At 44.8% G+C, this 17,344-nt stretch overlaps 1 protein-coding gene across 1 annotated transcript in view; it reads left to right on the forward strand.

Moving 5' to 3' along the window:
* The first annotated feature begins 4,914 nt into the window (after positions 1-4,914).
* The window catches only part of LOC106809953 (protein FAM172A-like), a 21,823-nt gene continuing 9,393 nt past the window's right edge, over positions 4,915-17,344 (forward strand). Inside the window, exons 1-7 of the mRNA XM_014813196.1 lie at positions 4,915-5,162; positions 5,422-5,621; positions 13,031-13,192; positions 14,912-15,009; positions 15,343-15,408; positions 15,703-15,827; positions 16,367-16,478. Of these exons, the coding sequence (XP_014668682.1) occupies positions 5,519-5,621; positions 13,031-13,192; positions 14,912-15,009; positions 15,343-15,408; positions 15,703-15,827; positions 16,367-16,478 (666 nt within the window). The 5' untranslated portion in view covers positions 4,915-5,162; positions 5,422-5,518. The remainder of the gene's footprint in view (positions 5,163-5,421; positions 5,622-13,030; positions 13,193-14,911; positions 15,010-15,342; positions 15,409-15,702; positions 15,828-16,366; positions 16,479-17,344) is intronic.

Here is a 17,344-nt window from a genome sequence, read left to right on the forward strand (position 1 = left end):
TATAGGCGAAATAGATTAGAGAAACATTAAGACTGGTACATTTTGTGTTTATTTACCATTAATTTTTTTTATTGAGACGTTCCAAGTGCCTGTGGTCACACGTAGATACAATAATGTAACCCAAACACAGGTTAGGGTTACAACGCGAGCCTATCCTTTTCTGTGGAGGAACCCCTGAGTGAATCACTCAGGGCGGTTTGCTGGTGCGTTTTCAGCGACTAGAACTTCCAAACTGGGTTTATTCTCAACACGAACCTTTCTCCGCTATCCTGGAACTTACTATATATATCACAATACTCTGTATTTTAAACTAATATAACCTGTTACAAAAATTCGAAGTGACGAGCGGCGATACTTCCAGCGCCATTTCTGTTGACCTGTGACGTACAGATTCGCAATGCGCATAGCGTTCGGCTAACTTCGTCGTGACGTCACGACTGACAGCAGGCATCCAATGGCAATGATACATTCGATCTTGGAGTCGAAGTTAGCCGAACTTTTCCTAATCTTTACTAAACCGGGTAAACCCTAAACCTATCATAAATATCAGCGGCTTTTTTCAGTGACATAGTAAGATTAGGTATATATAATTAATGTTATGATAATACTTAGAAATAATGTTATGAGATCAGAATATAGTGTTGGCAGAAATATCTTTTTGTAATACATGTACATTTACACATGAGTTTAAGGTATATATATATCAGGAGTAGATAATGGGGAAGGAGTGTGACTTCAAAAAACAAGGGAAATTCGTCATTTACTAGCCTTAGAATACCTACGATTTACTACGCGTAACTCAACCAACTTGAGCTCAAATCGTACACAGTACATTCGCCTAGCATCGTGCGAAATCGTTTTCTCATATACACCCGCAATCCGGAGATACAGACTAAAACGTATGACACGATTTTCTATTATGTTGCCAGCAAACTGAATGTGTAAACCGCCTAACTCGAAAAAAAGAGCAGCTACTAACGACTCTTGCGCCCTCGGCGATGCGGTGTGGCTCGCTGAGCTAATCTTTGACCTATTTACAGCTGCCTTTTGTTTACACAGGCGGTTTACACATTCAGTTTGCTGGCAACATAATAGAAAATCGTGTCATACGTTTTCGTCTGTATCTCCGGATTGCGAGGAAACGATTTCGCACGATGCTAGGCGAATGTACTGTGTACGATTTGAGCTGAAGTTGGTTGAGTTACGCGTAGTAAATCGTAGGTATTCTAAGGGTAGTAAATGACGAATTTCCCTTGTTTATTGAAGTCACACTTCTTCCCTATTATCTACTTCTGATATATATGGTAACTAAGGTGGATCAAGCCAATTGCACATGGCTCTACAAATATTTGCAACGTCATTCAAAAAATTGTTCCAAAAAGTGTCAAGTGGTGTTGTGACATGCTGCAAGAAGAACCAGCGTTAATCTCCACTATTTTGCTTTCATACACAAAATACAATGTATGGTTTCACAATATTATCCTCAAAAATACGGACTGATTAGTACCAAAATCAATAAAAGGGCACATAAAATGTATTGTTTATGTTGTGCACTCCAAGTGTAACATGGTTGCTGTGTCAAGAACCAAAGATAAATCACTTATCTTTGACTCGTGAGGGAATAAAGCAGGTACAGGGGTAGAAATTAACTTTTGAACAAGGGACGTTGGACTCCCTACCCCCAAAAAGAGGGAGTCCGCAGCAAAATGAGGGAGTCCGCAGTCTGAGGTTCAAAATTAAAGATATTTTAACAATAACGCATGTGCTTATTTTTAAGATTCATGCAGTTGCACATCTGCCAAATTTTCTTTGGACATTAGCTGAAAAAATACAGTAATTCCGCGAGCACGGAACGAACTAGTTAGTATGACAGAATAAATGGAGTCACACGGACTCCTGCATATGTCAAATCAGGGAGTCCGACAGTAAATCAGGGAGTATTTGACTCCGGACTCCTGTTAATTTCGCACCCTGCAGGTAGCTTCATTAGACATCTGTCACACATTCATGGTAGAACCTATGGATATTGGTGCTTCATGTTACTGAAATTTTATGCGTGTGGATGCAAACATATATTCGAGTTGTTGTGCGATGAGCAATGACATATTTCCTCTATATATATATATAGTCCACGTTGTGGTAATCTCAAAACAAGATGTGTGAGCACGGATTTAAAAAAATCCATAGAAAGTAATTGCGTTTGGTATTGAGTCAATTGACCAGTCTATGGCACCTGCTGTATTTTGATTGACAGCTTGTCACATTATTAGAAGCATTCGAACACTATATGTTGTTTTGTTTTCGAAACACACAACGAAAGCTATAAAACATAATACAGTTCAACAAATGTTGGCAGCAGCTTTTCAATAATGTATGGGAAGCTGTTACTAGTAAACTTTTTAATAGTTTTGTTGTGGATAGATGGCACCATGGTAGCTACTAGCTAGATGGCTCCTTAAGGCAGGCTTATGTCGGGCTTGCGAGCCGACTCGACCGGAAGAAACTGGATTTCGAGCAACTGGAAGCGATCGGCAGCGACTAATTGCGTCCAGTTGCCCACTGTTCTATTCCGAGCAACTAGTGGCGGCCAGTCGCAGGCAGTCGCGACGCAGTCGACCGACCTAAGCACTGCAATCGCAGCTAGTTGCTTCCAGTCGAGTCGGCTCGCAAGCCCGACATAAGCCCGCCTTTAAGTGTGACAATTTCTAGAAGTTTGTTTTTATTTTGTGGTAATTATATTTCATACAAAGCTTGCGCGTGAGTAAGTGCATGTGTGCTTGCTTTTGTCTGTACATATTTGCATTCGTGTGTGGGTTGGGTTGCGTGTGTGTGTGTGTGTGCGTGCGTGCGTGCGTGCGTGCGTGCGTGCGTGCGTGCGTGCGTGCGTGCGTGCGTGCGTGCGTGCGTGCGTGTGTGTGCATACATGAATTCTTATGTGTGTGTGTGTGATTGGGTATGCAGTCGGTGTATGTGGTAGACAAGTGTATTCACTTATATGTGTTTTACTCCAATGAAGTTACTCCAATCACACTATAATATTAGTAGTTATTTCAATCACACTGCCCGTTATTACAATACAATATCATTATCAATAATTTAATACAATTTATCCCAATTATTCAGTATTATCGGGTACTTTATTCAAATGTACATATATTTTAAGGGTGTTCACTTTGTTGTTATATTTGTGGTAGCTTGATTTAACAACAGTCTGTTACTCATTATTTCAATAAATACTTGAAACATTAATCTATAAAGTGTTTATTTTTTCTATGTGGATTCAGCACACATAAGACAAAATAACACCCCATGATCAAGTCGTAGTTTAAAAGAAGAATGGTACCTCATGCAAGTGGAGAATATATGGAAGAGACTAAGTTCCGCTGAGAGGGTCTATGTCCCCCAGGGTACTGCCGGAACGTACCCTGGGTACGGTCCGGTATACCGGAACGTACCCTAGTACTAAATACTACTATCTAATATGCCTGAGTCGGACCGTACCTTGCCTACTCCACTAACGAGTCTAGGGAGTCGCCTACGCCTACTCCCTAACCCTAACCCTAACCCTAACACTAACCCTAACCCTAACCCTAACCCTAACCCTAACCCTAACCCTAACACTAACCCTAACCCTTGTAACTCTAACCATTTCAGCTAGATAGTTACCAGGGTACGTTCCGGCAGTACCCTGGTGTACATAAACCCTATGAGCCTAAGTTTCAGTGTGTTTACATTATATATAAGTATGATGAACACACGGTGGCGCCACTTTCCATGACAGCTTTAAAGTACGGGAAACACTTTCCCCCGGGCGTAGATGGACGGTCACGTGATGTGGCTGCACTTGTGTTAGGATTAGGGTCAGGGTTAGGGTTAGGGTTAGGGTTAGGATAATAAGGTCATGTCTAGCACGGAAGTATGACTGTGGAATCTTTCTGTGGAAGATTTGGACTTTGAAGCATCTAGTATGATCTACGCCACCGACGCCATCTTGTTCATCTACGCCCAGGGGAAAGTGACACCCTTATATTAAAGTACCAGCCTTTATTTGTCTTGGCTTGCTATGTGAGCTATACGTTAAAAGCTCACTACCAGTCTCACCCAGTCCCTTGTGGGTAGTTAAGTGAATCTGAGTCAGAAATTTAGACATGAATTTATCTAGTAAAAAAGATATTAAAGGTCACATTAGCATGTTTTCCAATATATCATACAATAATCTAATGGTAATCTGACTTCGTTGAGTTCTTGTTTTAGTTCCTAGATTTCAAGATATTTGTCTCTGCCAGGGTTAAATATCTTACGATGTGAGAAAAGCCATCTGGTTGCCTTGTTTTAATATGACATTTTTGTTGAACTAATAATTTAGCTAAGCAGTCTGGGTTTTATAATCAATCTAGGTGTTCAGAACGCTGATAGATTCAGACATGTTTATCTTCGGGGCAAAAAACTCGTAAATGAACATTTCCCATGCCCAGCCGTGCAACAAGTACAGGACTGCATTAGCGCGATTCCATACCTCACATGCACACGAGCGCACGCGCACACGCCTGCACGCACGCATGCACGCACACACACAGCTGATGAGTTGAGATGGCGGTATATACCCATATCGAACAATCTTTTTCCCTCGTAAACATTTATCTTTCGCGTGCCGGGCGTGCTAAAATATCACTAATGTCAGGCTAATGTGAATAATGGGTTCAGGGCGAACCAACGACAGAACGTAGACGCACGCAGCAGCAGCGAGCTGTATTGGTAAACACCGCCGGCACGGCCCCGGGGCACGACAGACGCACGCAGCGATGATTACGAAGTGTGCGACCGACGCAGCGGTAACCTGATTTCTAGCAATTGTTGTCCGTGCTGCCATCCGCTCACTGTTGTCCCCCGCGGGCCCTGAGAGCTCAAAGTTCGCTCGGCCGTGCGCACACGTGCGGGCTCACGACGTCACTTCTGATCCGACTGCACCCTGCGTCGGTTTCGCGCAGGAGATTTCTCGAACGGGAGAGAGTTTGGTGGGAGCCGAGATCGGTTTCAAGTGGAAAATTCGGACGCTTGGGCGGCGTCCGTCCCACCGTGTGCGGGGCAAAAAAGAGCGTGGTGATATTTCGCCGTCTGGCGGCCGGACGCTCGAATCTCTACCCGGAGCTGACAGAAACTCGGTGAGTGTGTTTACTTGGTCGGACGGCGGCGTTCGTGGGTACACGCGAGGGGTGGATTATGGAGCATTACACGGGCGGGTAATTACCACACCGCTGAACAGTCGGCAGTGCCGCTAGCGTACACGCACGCGCGCACATCTGGTGGTCTTGCGTTGGTTATTCGTGTTTTTTTCGCGCGGAGGGAGAATTGGCGTCGAGAGAGATCCGTCTCGTTTCGTTTCGCCCACGTCTTTCTTTCTTCGCTCCGTTCATTCGGCAGGACTGTCGGATGGCCGGCGAAAGCGCGCACAGACGACGCGGACTGCACGTCGCCTAGACAACGACAACGACGACGACCTAGTGGCCGCGCAACGCGCATGCGTGACGACGTGCGCGTGTGCAGATCGGATTTGTGCAACTCGATAGCGTTTGCGACGGGGAGTCGTGATAACTTGGCAGACGAGAGTCATGGGAAACTGGGTAGGTACACGCGCGCTGGAGTGAGCTGTCGATACGACGTGGTATGTGGGTCGGAAGTGTGGAAGGCTGCTTTTTGGACCTATAGTTTGGGACCCCGGTATATATAGTTCGTTCGCATATGTGCTAAACTAATCCGGCGTGCAAAACTACGATTAGGCCTGGAACTGGAAGGTTAGCGTTCGACGTAGGCTTGGTGCACGACGGGCGTGTATATAGTTCTCGCGAGTGTAGTAGAGCTGTGTACGTGGTAGCTCTAGAACTATAGTCCTTCGCTCTGCCACATCTTCACTCTGCCACAATGACATGTACATGCAGGCCTGTGGCAGAGCGATTAGCAATGGGCTATGGCATGTGGCAGAGCGATTAGGGGGTAGTTCTAGAGCTATGTACGAGGGAAACTGTCGGTTTGCCCGGACGAACGCGTGATACTGAGATAAGCAGAGGGGTACATGGGAGCGACGAGAATTCTGGTAAGCCTTCTTGTTTCCCGTGTGCCGTTGTCACAGTGGACGAGACGTGTTACGTAACGTGGGGTGCGTGCTTACGTTTAGCTCTAGAACTATAGCTCTTAGCTCTGCGACAGGGCGTGTGGCAGAGCGAAGAGCTATAGTTCTAGAGCTATGATTACGTATACTCGCGGTATACTGCCGTGTCAGACGTGCCTGGCTTTGTAAACTTTCTTGGGGGATGAGGGTATGTGTCGTGCAACGTCGCCAGGCCCACATAGCGCTTGGTTGCTCATGCGCGTTAAATTCCACGACGACTACTCTCCTTAGTTTGGCCTCTAGCAGTGGCGTGCAGAGGGTTTGGTATTGCTGGCTGACCACAAGATACCTGTAGATATGCTTGTTCTGCGCATATTTGGGGGGGGGGGTGAGGTGGGGTGGAGAGGATTGGAGGATTCATAGGGGGGCTGAAGTCATTGAGGCAAATACAAGTAGGGTTGCTACATTGTTAGACTGTGGAACTGTGACGTGAAACAATTTTTGGCGCGGGGATTTTGTACGATCGGATACGTTGCATTTCCTGATATGATTCAGTATGAGTAAACTGGTCATGGAATAATATATTCAGTGTTTGTTTTGTGACTTTGTTGAGGGGCGGGGGCATTCCTTAACATACCTTGAGGCAAGTAGTATAGCTGCATTGTTAGACCGTGGAACTGGCACAAGAACGGATTTTTAGTTGAAGGGAATTGTAAGATCCGCTGATTTTCCTTCTATGCGATTAAACTGACCACCGTGGCACAGAACTAAAATATCTTCAGTGTTTGTTCTGTGCGTACTTAGGGGGAAAGCGCCTTGGGGCAGATGCAAGTAGGATAGCTACTATGTTAGAATGTGGAACTGGCACATGAGGGGATGTTTTCGACGAAGGGTTTTTCGATTCGATGATTTTGCAGAGTTCTTCTGACGCGTTTTAGCAAAATGAGTGCTATATATATCAAGAGTGGATAATAGAGATCTCTATTATCTCTATTATCTCTATTATCCACTCCATTGATAGTTATATTATTATATATATATTACTATATTATAGCCTGCAATTGGAGTCACATATCTTTAGCGTCTTTATAATATATAATAATAATAATAGAAAATGTAAGGGCGCGAAATTATTAGATCGGAGGGAATTTTTCACCGACTCGCACGAGTGTTGTAAACCTTTTGAGATCTGGGTTGGCCTGATTAGACGCAACGCCAAAGAACACTCTCTAGCACCGCAGTTAAACGCCGCTGTCTCATCTCCATCAACACTAGTAAACAAATTGCAGAAAAATAATTACCAGGTGTCATAATATATACACCAATATATATATATATCTTATACTACTCTATATTATGACAGTCCTGATGTTATGTTAGCAACAAGATGGTTCGATTAATTTTCTGTCATTACGTATTGGAATTTTGTTCCTTCATCATTGGTAAATTGCAAAATTGCAACATTTCCACTGGCAATCCGCAGTGTTTATCTATCGATTTGATCCGCTTCTCCTCTCGTCTTCTATGTGTCCCTAGGACTATAGACGAATATTTATGAGGTTATGAGGTAGATTTTATGAGGTTATTAATTGTCGAATAGTGTCGTGACGGGAACGGCTTGGTAGGAGGGTTGGCGTGGTCATTTATTATCCCTGCTACCTGCTACGTTACACCTATCGCGGTGAAGATTGACTGTGACGGTTGAGGAACTGTAGATCTGTGTTCCTGTATCATTGCCCCCGGTGTATGGCGTGCGCGGTGTGAATCGTGGGCTGCACGGTGGAAATCCCGCCACCTTACTGTGTGCGACTCTTGCTATTGTCGATTCCGAGTTGAAATTAGCTTTCGTAGTGCAATTCCCGGAGAGTACATTTGGTGTGTATACGTGTGTCAGTGTTGTGGAAACGTGGCTATAAAATTCAATACGGGCGGCCAGAGTTTATGCTGCGTGGCGTGTTGCTATATAGTTCATGCTGGTAGCCTTTTTTTTAGTTGGCTGCGTGTTGTGGTGGCTCTTGTTATATAGATTTGTTAATCGTGCAAGTATCATTACTCGAATTGAACGCTATAGTGGTTGTTCAAGTGTGAGCCAGCACAGGACGGAGGTGTTACAGACCTATGTACGCGGTTGACTTACGAAAGTAATTTCTCACCTTTAATCGAAATGAGATATCAACCTTTCATCGAAATGAGATATCAACCTTTAATAAGATGGAGATATCACCTTTAATCGAATGAGAATCTCAACCTTTAATCGAAATGAGATATCAATCTTTAATCGAAATGGGATATCAACCTTTAATCGAAATGAGGATATCCGAATCTCTTAATCGAATGGGATATCAACTTAATCGAAATGAGATATCAATCTTTAATCGAAATGGAATATCAAACCTTTCATCGAAATGAGATATCATCTTGAATCGAAATGCGGATATCAACCTTTATCGAAAATGAGATATCAATCTTAATCGAAATGAGATATCAACCTTTAATCGAAATGAGATATCAATCTTTAATCGAAATGGGATCTCATATTACCGGTGTTATGTTGTCATATAACCCTTGCGAGCTAAACAATATGCAGGTACCGTATATAACACACTATTAACAGTAATATAATTTATTAAGGGTCGTAAAGTCCCGCGTGACGGCATGTGTGCATTGTGTATGGTCTGTTTAACGCTTGCTTTTCTTTTCTTTTTTTGCAGGTGGATACCCAACAGGGTAACTCAAACATTTTTATATATTTGTTGTGCGTGTGCGTGTGCGTGTGCGTGTGCGTGTACGTGTGCACGCGCGTGCGTGCGTGCGTGCGTGCGTGCGTGCGTGGCGTGGTGTGTGTGTGTGTGTAGTTGTGTGAGTGTGGCGTGTGTAGGTGCGGGTGTGTATGATGTGTGTGTGCGCGCATGTGTGTGTACATGCGTGTGTGTGTACACGCGTGTGTGTGTACACGCGGTTGTGTTGTGTGTAATGTGCGCGGTGTGTTACGTGCTGCGTGTCTGTGTAGGTGTGTGTATAGGAGTGTGTGTGCATGTGTGTGTACATGCGTGTGTGTGTATGATGTATGTGTGTGCATGTGTGTGTACATGCGTGTGTGTGTATGTGCGGGTGTGTACGTGCGTGCGTGTCTGTGTAGGTGTGTGCGTGCATGTGTGTGTACATGCGTGTGTGTATGATGTATGTGTGTGCATGTGTGTGTACATGCGTGTGTGTGTACATGCGTGTGTGTGTATGTGCGGGTGTGTACGTGCGTGCGTGTCTGTGTAGGTGTGTGTGTGCATGTGTGTGTACATGCGTGTGTGTGTACGATCGTGTCGTGTACATGGTGTGTGTGTTATGTGCGGGTGTGTACGTGCGTGCGTGTCTGTGTAGGTGTGTGTGTGCATGTGTGTGTACATGCGTGTGTGTGTATGTGCGGGTGTGTACGTGCGTGCGTGTCTGTGTAGGTGTGTGTGTGTATGTGCGGGTGTGTACGTGCGTGTGTGGAAAGGTAGAGTAGAATAGTTTCCTACATCGGTTAGACTGTCTCTAACATGCTGCATGCACATTCTGTAAGTTTGCATAATAAATTCGTGTGAGGCAAATGCACACACTCTGTCGATTTTGTTTGTGAATCGTTTACAATCCTAATGGCCCTGTCACACCATTGACGATTTAGACAGCGTATGCCGGACGTATCAAAAATTTCTCTAAACGCTGGCATATCGCTGAACTATCGATGTTTTTTTTCGAATTTTGGCGTATACATAGCGTATTCATAACGAGTTGGACGTATACTAACGTATTAGTAACGTATATAGAACGTTTCCGATAACTTATAAGATAACGTATACCAACGAATGCAGCGGTGTGCCGGCGTCACAACTTTATGCTCACGATAGTCTAACTTGTGCATAGCGCGCGCGCAGGTATCGCCGACGATCACGTGTCGCTAGCCTATAAAAGGCTGCCGCTCGACGATTCAAATCATAACCGCACTAGAATCACAGTATCAACATCACCGTCGCGTATCAACATGCCAATACCATTTTATATACAATTCCCCTAAACGCTGCACATACGCCATTATACGTAGCTGTAAGTTAGAAACACGTTCAGTAAGTTCTTATTCGTCGTCGCGAACACGTCAAATACGTCTACATACGTCAATATGCGTGGAGATAAGGTACACATAAGGTTCAAAGCACGTTACTCATAAGTTAGAAATAAGTTTTGGGTACGCAGACATTATCTCGACGTATTTCGACTTATGAGTAACTTACAAGTTACGTGTGTGAACGTGCTGTCAACGATCGCATAACTTACCTACAAACTATGGCCGCGCGTATGCGGCGACGTATGGGCATACGCTGGCATACGTCCGGAAATTTGAGCATGCTCAAAATTTTTAGACAACCTCACCGTACTACGACGTTATACCAGCGTGCTTCAGCGTACTTCAGCGTGCTTCGCGTGCTTTAGCGTGCTCTTACATATCACAAGCTTACCCATAACTTATTCGACGCACGCCAGCGTATTCACCAAATTTTGATACGTCCGGCATACGCTGGCTAAATCGTCAATGTGTGACAGGGCCATAACACCTCGCCTCTTGGTGTGTCGGTTAGTATTTTGTTGGTAGTATTTAGTTAAGGATACTCTCAACCTTTTGCACGGGTATTGCTCTAATGAAGATTAAACGTTTATTGACGAATGATCGAATCAATCACTTGTTTTATTTATAGAGGAGATATATCTCTATGCTCAAAAATTTCATGAAATTTCACCACCTAATTATGTTACCACAAAAATTTTGAATTTTTGTGTAAAAATGGTATTTTGGATATTTCTCAATTACCAGAAGAGTGAGGATACAAATTTTCGCCACATGTTAAGCCACAATATGTTACCAAATAGACGCATCAGGATTTTCTTTAAGTTTCAATTTACAGAAAAATGAAAAAAAAAACTGCCTAAAATTCAAGTCGCACGTATTGAATTTAAAATTTTGCGAATAAAGAGACATGACTCATAAAATACGTCACTTAATAACAATCCCTGGCGCACTTTTTTACAGCATATATGTTACCATTAAAACGAGTGTAAAATTAAATGCTTCGATGTTGTAATCACAGGAAATATCCATTTATACATCGCACTACTAACGTAGAAATTGGAACGCGAGAACATCAGCATTTTTCTTGAGTCAGCCGCGGCTCACTACACATGTACGCGGCAAGCAAAACCGCTCTGAAGTTCACTATGCTACCGTTATAGAGAAATGAGCATGTACACAGGTGGCACATGAGTGTTAGCCATCGAAATAAAGTTGCAAACATGAAAAATCGCGTAAAATTTTCCTAAACAACCGTGAAGGTATATACATGCGTCTAAACAGAAGGAGATTGCTCCGAGCTGTGACTTGGAGATACAAAATAGAACCCCGCCCACTCCCGCCGCATACGCATCTCATGACCTGTAGGAAGCAGGAACTGATGATACCTAACTATGATATGTAGCGAGCCGATTGTGGAGCTTACATATTTCTATAAATTCTAGCTATTATAGACCACAATGTTTAGCCTTAATCTCTGTGCTAATTGTGTCTATTGAAGCGCGATTAGTCTAATTAATTAGCAAATATGCACGCGCGGGGCTAATGACCGGATTGAAACGAAACGTCACGAATTCTATTTTTTATCCTCCAAAAAATGCGGAAAGTGGGCGGGAGGCATTTTTATCTCCAATCACAGGTTCGGACGCAATTCCTCTGTTTAGACGCATGGTATTATATCGGGGTGTAAGTCATCTAACGCCAAACAAAACGATAACCCGATACAGCCGTTCATCGCCGTGAAGTCGCTGCGCGCGACACCAACCCAAACGTCCGATCATCTCCCCGTTGTTAAGGCTCATGCGAGCATTTGTTAACCTCCGCCCACGGAAGTTGGAGGAGGGTATGTGATCGTTCTCGTGGTCTTACGTGTTGAGTGTGTTCGGTTTCGTGTGTTCGTGTGTTAGTGTGTTCTGTGTGGTTCGTGGTTCGTGCTATTAGTGTTGTTCGCGCGATCGATAATTAGCGCGTCCGAAGTCAAGCCAGCCAGCCACAGCCAGCTCCAGCCAGCAGTCAGCGAGCAGCCAGCAAGCGGCGGCCGAGCCAGCTCGTAACACATACATGTTACATGGCGTATATCGTGGGTTATTCGTGTGTTCGTGAGTCGTATGGCCTATGGCGCATGTCCCCGCGGTTGGCGGAGGTACTTGCAACTCTCCGTGAGTGCCCTGTCTGTCTAGTTCACGGTGTGGTACACGCGGCGGGCCCGCTCGCACCGTAGATATCGAATACAGATCTGTATTCTATATGTATTTATATGTTTGTAGATATGTATTCTATCTCTCGCACCAAGCGAGCGGTATGGACGGGGAAGGGGGTGACTGATCCCTCGGTTTGTGCGGCTGTGCGGCGGTTAGTGTTGTGCAAGCATGGTTCCACCATGTGCCGACCATAGAGAGACATAGATTACGAGAGAAACAATAGGCGTCGGAGGCGGCCACAGTCGACCAGTGGCAACGACAAACATCCCTACGCGGCGTCGTTAAATTGACTACGTCACGAATTTTTTATGGTGTATATTTGTAAAAACGAATTACATGAAAATTAAGTATTAACGTCACTAAATGTATCGTCAAATTCTTACCTGATAAGATTGTTTTTCAACTAGTTAAAAATCCAAAAAATCTGGGCGATTTGATATATTGATCACGACATTAAATGCTTGCTATGGGGTATGTATGAGTCACGAGTGCATGTTCACATCAAACGGAATAGCAAAATAGAAAGTATAATGCAGCAATTTGACCATAAAAAGTGGAACCGAATTTACATTTTGTGAAAAGTGGACACATCACATTAACGAGCTTTGCACGTTCTCGTCTTTGCAGCGCCGCGTCCGCTCATGGCGCAGCCAGTAGCGTCGGCGCCCGTCGCCTGTCTGAGCAGCGCGCCGCAGTTTTCCGCCGCCCCGCCCGCTAGCGCCCCCATCGCCGCTCCGGAGATGGACTTCCCGGATACGATAGAGGGCTTCGGATATCACTACGATGCAGGTGAGTCTGGATGGAGGAGATTCGGCTTGGGAGAATGTTCGTGATGAGACCGGTCGTCAGAAACGAAACTAGCGTTAGTCTAAACCCTTAACGTTAATCTTAAATTGACTACGTCACGAATTTTCTATGGTAAAATTTGTAAAAAAAAAAATTGCCATTTTTTTACATTAAAAGTAAGAACTAACGGGACTAAACAAATCGTCAAATTCTTACCTGATAAGATTGTTTCTCAACTAGTTAAAAATCCAAAAAACCTGGACGATTTAAATTAATGTTCCCAAAATTAATTGCTTGCTATATGGGGCCGGGCTATGTATGAGTCCCGAGTGTATGTTCACATCAAACAATATAGTAAAATAGGAAGTATAATGCAGCAATTTAACCATAAAAAATTGAACAGAATTACTTATATTTTGTGAAAAAGTGGAATATTATTTTTATTTTTTACTATTTACGGTGACGTAATCACTTTAACGTTGAGCTTATCTCGTAGAACGCAGGGAGAAACGTGATGGGGAAAATCGGGAAAATTTCCCCCAGCATCGGCGATAAATGTAGCGACTGACGTCGTGTTCCTGATGTTGGTAGTAGTAAACTAATGGTTTCGAATGTGAAAGCCGCCTTCAATGTTCTTTAACTCGAAGGTCTGAAATAGCTGTAGTACTATAGCCGTCGTGGCAGGAGGGGGCTGCAGTACTAGAGCTAGGGCTGCGATTGCCAGTGTGGCTCCTTGAATGATGAGTGAACTCGGTGTCTGTTAAATATCTGCGCAAGTGTTTGTGGTGTAGCGATGTAGCCTCCCGTTAATTGATGCAGAAGAGATAGAGACGGCCCGCACGCTACGCGATCACATCATCTCTCATCGTATGTCGTTTTTTTTCGGAAAAGAGTGCTCGCTGGAATGCGCCCGCCTTCTCGCGTTTGCTTCGTGTGCACAAACATTGTGGGTGGGACCGAACATTATGTGTGTGTGTGTGTGTGCGTGCGTGCGTGCGTGCGTGCGTGTGTGCACGCGTGAGTGCGTGCGTGTGTACGTGTGTGTGTGTCTGCGTGCGTGCGTGCATGCGTGCGTGCGTGCGTGCGTGCGTGTGTGTGTATGGTATGTGTGTAAGTTGCAAATTTGGCTTCCGGCATACGGATTCGAGGATCGGCAACTTGCGATCGGGTAGCGCCATGTCGTAACTCATTGCAAAAACATTTGTGCCGATTCCGGTGTTCAAGCATGAAATATGTATGTTTAGGCGTTTATGCATTTGTACGCCCATTTTATTACATCCCGGTCGCCGTATCAATTTTGCTCGCGTTTTGCGAAAAAAAGAAAGAAAGAAAATGACGTGGTCGGGAGCGGATAGATTGGCAATTTGTAGGCGGCGCCTCTTGGCTATTAAGATTGTCAGTGTCGTGTGGAGCAGGCACTACCTTGCAGTAGAAAAAGATGGTCTGTAGTTCTGGAGTCTGACTTCTCGGAGGGGTGGGTGGGCGGGGGGATCTAAAAGCGATATTTAATGGGTGCTGAACATGTTTCTTTGCCTACATTCCACAGCATGAAGCTAGTGGAGTAACTTGTGTAGTATTAGGATCTTTGCAGATTCTCACTTACGCGACGCGCTTTGCGCGTAAACGTGGCTTTGGTGTGCCGGCGAGTGCATACTTTCATCGTTTTTTTCTGCCAAACCGATTTATTCTAGGTTTTTTTACCGTGTTTTTCTACCGTTGCAGATGGAAAGCTTGCGAAGATCGACGGCGGCGGCGCTTTTGAGTTCAAGGTTTCGGCGAGTCCCAGTTACAATCAGAAACGTTACGAGGCGCTGGCAGACGTAAGCGGTTCATTGTTGTAAATCCTCTGTGAGACAACAGAGGGCGCTACATACTTAGCACGTTTGTTACCGAGTTAAAATTCCCAGCTGTCAAGTAAAATGTCCCAGTATACCTCGACACTTGTGTTTCAGTGTGTAACAATAATAATATATAATAATAATTAATAAGAATAATATATAATTAATAATACTACGTGTAATAGTGCCGATTTGGAACGTATAATTAATAATTAATAATTGTTATTTGAACAAATAATGATGAGATTATTACTGGAACTTAGTAAGGTGATTTTATTGAGCATGGTCGTAATTCTGTTGTTTATCGTATCGCAGCTGGTTGCAGAGTATGTGCAGAAGTTACTGGAGGATGAGTTTAATTTCACCAGATTGGTTATTCCGGTAAGCCGTTATCGCTTTTGTATTATAATGCATCATGCATGTAGAGAGATTAAAAATAGATAAGTTGATAATGGGTGGATGACTTATCATGATGATGAATTAAATGTAACTTTTCCTAAGTTGTTATGTATTAGCTTGTTTCATACGAGTTTAACCACGGCGACAAAACACCGCAAAGAAGTGCGGTTTTGCGGCAGCGCCGGAACGTCGCGTCTATCCGTCTTCTGGCGTATGTTGAATGTCAGGAACGTCGCGTCTATGCATCTGACGTGCGTTCGACTTCTGATTTGCCAGATCGACGGGACGAGGGACGAGCGAGCGTCGTACGTCTACGCGTCGCGCGACGCCATGACGAAACACAAGCTGCTGCTCATCATTCCGGGGAGCGGGCAGGTCCTACCGGGCATGTGGGCGAGGAGGTGAGGAGGGAAGAAGATGTGTTAGGGGGAAGTGGAGGAGAGAAGACGTGTGAGTGGGAGGAGGGGAGGGGAAGGGGAGGAGAGAAGACGTGTGAGGGGGAGGAGGTGAGGAGGAAGAAGATGTGTTAGGGGGAAGGGGAGGAGAGAAGACGTGTGAGTGGGAGGAGGGGAGGGGAAGGGGAGGAGAGAAGATGTGTGAGGGGGAGGAGGTGAGGGGGAAGAAGATGTGTTAGGGAGAAGGGGAGGAGAGAAGACGTGTGAGTGGGAGGAGGGGAGGGGGAAGGGGAGGAGAGAAGATATATGAGGGGGAGGAGGTGAGGGGGAAGAAGGGAATGTCATGGGTAAGAAGACATGTGAGGGGGAGCGTAGACGAGACGAAGACGTAGGAGGGAGCAGGAAAAGTCATGGGTCGAAGAATGGACAGAATCAAAACAACGAGTCGGCAACGTCATTATCATGTTAACACGTGTCGGACACCTCGCCCCTATCCCCTTATACACCGCCTCCTCCCTTTACCCACCGTTCCCTTTCTCTTTCAGTCTGGCAATCAATAAGAATCTGGATGAGGGTACACAGCTTCCTTACATCCGACGAGCCGTGCAGGAGGGCTACGGCATCATCTGCCTCAACCCCAACGGCCGACCCGTCAAGGTGACACAGAGGCGCCCTCTCGTGGCGACCCCGAACGTCCGAGGTTGCGTATAACGCAGAGATAGTTTGCCACAGGTGGTTAAGCGCGAGTTGATTTCGCGAGCCAGGTCGAGTTCATGGATCTTCATGGCGTTCATGAATGTTCATGGATGTTCATAAAGTTCATGGATGTTCATGGCATTCATGGATGTTCATGGAATTCATGGATGTTTCTGGAGTTTATGAAAGTCGGTGCTGCGAAATCGCTGTTCCATGGCTTGCGGCGTTGTTCCCCTGAAGAGTCGCGAGTGCGCGGGGCGGGAATTCATGAGGGAGAGTTTGCTGGGTGCCGAGTTTTCGTGAGTCACTTGTGAACGTACGCAACCGGCAATCGACGATCCGTGAATGTGCCAGGGGGTTTCGAGATTTGTGCAAATAACCCGGTTTTGTTATCGGCATCTACAGTGTGTTTGATATTTAGGCAAATAAATGGGATTTATCATTGGCATGTGCTAAGGTTTACGAGATTTAGGTAAATAAACTGGGATTATTATCGGCATGCTCTGAGTGCTCGACATTCAGGCAAATATGTTCGTTTTATTGTTGATGCGAGCTAAGGGTTCAAGATGTAGGCAAATAAGTTGGATTTATAGGCATGCCTGATTTTAGGCGAGTGAGTGTCATTATTGCAAACATGATAGTATTTTATGACAATGTGTAGCATCATTACGAGCGTGTTATCGTTCTAAGAGCATGCACATCGTTATCACCGCGTTATAGGCATTTCAACCATCGTACCATCGTACTCATAATCGTTAATGTACTCGTTACCGCATTAACCGTCGTCCTGCAGCATTAATTCATTATGAATAATATTTATTAAACGT

Source organism: Priapulus caudatus, unplaced genomic scaffold (assembly GCF_000485595.1).
Source record: "Priapulus caudatus unplaced genomic scaffold, Priapulus_caudatus-5.0.1 Scaffold399, whole genome shotgun sequence".
Lineage (NCBI taxonomy): Eukaryota > Metazoa > Priapulida > Priapulimorpha > Priapulimorphida > Priapulidae > Priapulus > Priapulus caudatus.